Source organism: Oncorhynchus keta, chromosome 23 (genome assembly GCF_023373465.1).
Source record: "Oncorhynchus keta strain PuntledgeMale-10-30-2019 chromosome 23, Oket_V2, whole genome shotgun sequence".
Classification (NCBI taxonomy): Eukaryota; Metazoa; Chordata; class Actinopteri; order Salmoniformes; family Salmonidae; genus Oncorhynchus; species Oncorhynchus keta.
In genome coordinates, this window is record NC_068443.1 from 10,181,474 (window position 1) to 10,183,973 (window position 2,500).

The following is a 2,500-nucleotide window of genomic DNA, read 5'->3' on the forward strand; positions in this document are numbered from 1 at the left end:
CTAACAGACACAGAGGAGGTCACTCCCCTAACAGACACAGAGGAGACACTCCCCTAACAGACACAGAGGAGACACTCCCCTAACAGACACAGAGGAGGTCACTCCCCTAACAGACACAGAGGAGGTCACTCCCCTAACAGACACAGAGGAGGTCACTCCCCTAACAGACACAGAGGCGGTCACCTCCCTAACAGACACAGAGGAGGTCACTCCCCTAACAGACACAGAGGAGACACTCCCCTAACAGACACAGAGGAGACACTCCCCTAACAGACACAGAGGAGGTCACTCCCCTAACAGACACAGAGGAGGTCACTCCCCTAACAGACACAGAGGAGGTCACTCCCCTAACAGACACAGAGGCGGTCACTCCCCTAACAGACACAGAGGAGGTCACTCCCCTAACAGACACAGAGGAGGTCACTCCCCTAACAGACACAGAGGAGGTCACTCCCCTAACAGACACAGAGGAGGTCACTCCCCTAACAGACACAGAGGAGGTCACTCCCCCTAACAGACACAGAGGAGATCACTCCCCTAACAGACACAGAGGAGATCACTCCCCTACCAGACACAGAGGTCACTCCCCTAACAGACACATAACAGAGGTCACTCCCCTAACAGACACAGAGGAGGTCACTCCACTAACAGACACAGAGGAGGTCACTCCCCTAACAGACACAGAGGTCACTCCCCTAACAGACACATAACAGAGGTCACTCCCCTAACAGACACAGAGGAGGTCACTCCCCTAACAGACACAGAGGAGGTCACTCCCCTAACAGACACATAACTAGCTACCCACTCCTAAGCAAACCCTCTCTGTCCTCCTGTCCTCCATTCCCAGGCACAGTCCAGCACTGTGACATCTTTGCATCCCAAAATCCCTACCCCATTTATAGTGCACTACTTCTAAACAGGGTCCATAAAGCTCTGAAGGGAACAGGGATTCACCCTTCCACCATACACATGGACACACACACAGACACATGGACACACACACAGACACATGGACACACACACAGACACACGGACACACACACAGACACATGGACACACACACAGACACACGGACACACACACAGACACACGGACACACACACAGACACACGGACACACACACAGACACACGGACACACACACAGACACACGGACACACACACAGACACACGGACACACACACAGACACACGGACACACACATGGACACACACACAGACACACGCACAGACACACGGACACACACACAGACACACGGACACACACACAGACACACGGACACACACACAGACACACGGACACACACACAGACACACAGACACACACACAGACACACGGACACACACAGACACATGGACACACACACAGACACACGGACACACACATGGACACACTCACAGACACACGCACAGACACACGGACACACACACAGACACACGGACACACACACAGACACACGGACACACACACAGCCACACGGACACACACACAGACACACAGACACACACACAGACACACGGACACACACAGACACACGGACACACACACAGACACACGGACACACACACAGACACACGGACACACACACAGACACACGGACACACACACAGACACACGGACACACACACAGACACACGGACACACACAGACACATGGACACACACACAGACACACGGACACACACACAGACACACGGACACACACACAGACACATGGACACACACACAGACACATGGACACACACACAGACACACGGACACACACACAGACACACGGACACACACACAGACACACGGACACACACACAGACACACGGACACACACACGGACACACGGACACCCACACGGACACACACACAGACACACGGACACACACACAGACACATGGACACACACACAGACACATGGACACACACACAGACACACGGACACACACACAGACACACGGACACACACAGACACACGGACACACACACAGACACATGGACACACACACAGACACATGGACACACACACAGACACACGGACACACACACAGACACACGGACACACACACAGACACACAGACACACACAGACACACGGACACACACAGACACACGGACACACACAGACACACGGACACACACACAGACACACGGACACACACACAGACACACGGACACACACATGGACACACACACAGACACACGCACAGACACACGGACACACACACAGACACACGGACACACACACAGACACACGGACACACACACAGACACACGGACACACACACAGACACACAGACACACACACAGACACACGGACACACACAGACACATGGACACACACACAGACACACGGACACACACATGGACACACTCACAGACACACGCACAGACACACGGACACACACACAGACACACGGACACACACACAGACACACGGACACACACACAGACACACGGACACACACACAGACACACAGACACACACACAGACACACGGACACACACAGACACA

At 53.8% G+C, this 2,500-nt stretch overlaps 2 protein-coding genes across 21 annotated transcripts in view; both read left to right on the forward strand.

Moving 5' to 3' along the window:
* The window catches only part of LOC118402481 (muscleblind-like protein 1), a 57,407-nt gene that overhangs the window by 8,848 nt on the left and 46,059 nt on the right, over nt 1–2,500 (forward strand). The gene's annotated exons all lie outside the window — the stretch shown is intronic.
* Nucleotides 1–2,500, forward strand: part of LOC127910963 (histidine-rich glycoprotein-like) — a 5,875-nt gene that overhangs the window by 3,104 nt on the left and 271 nt on the right. For 7 of the 15 annotated variants that reach the window (XM_052476290.1, XM_052476292.1, XM_052476296.1 and 4 more), the window contains one exon: nt 1–2,500. This exon is cut by the window's left edge; it is cut by the window's right edge and continues 271 nt beyond it. In XM_052476290.1, coding sequence (XP_052332250.1) covers nt 1,010–2,500 — 1,491 coding nt within the window. In that variant the 5' untranslated portion in view covers nt 1–1,009. The other 8 variants (XM_052476300.1, XM_052476303.1, XM_052476299.1 and 5 more) reach the window with 4 other exon arrangements.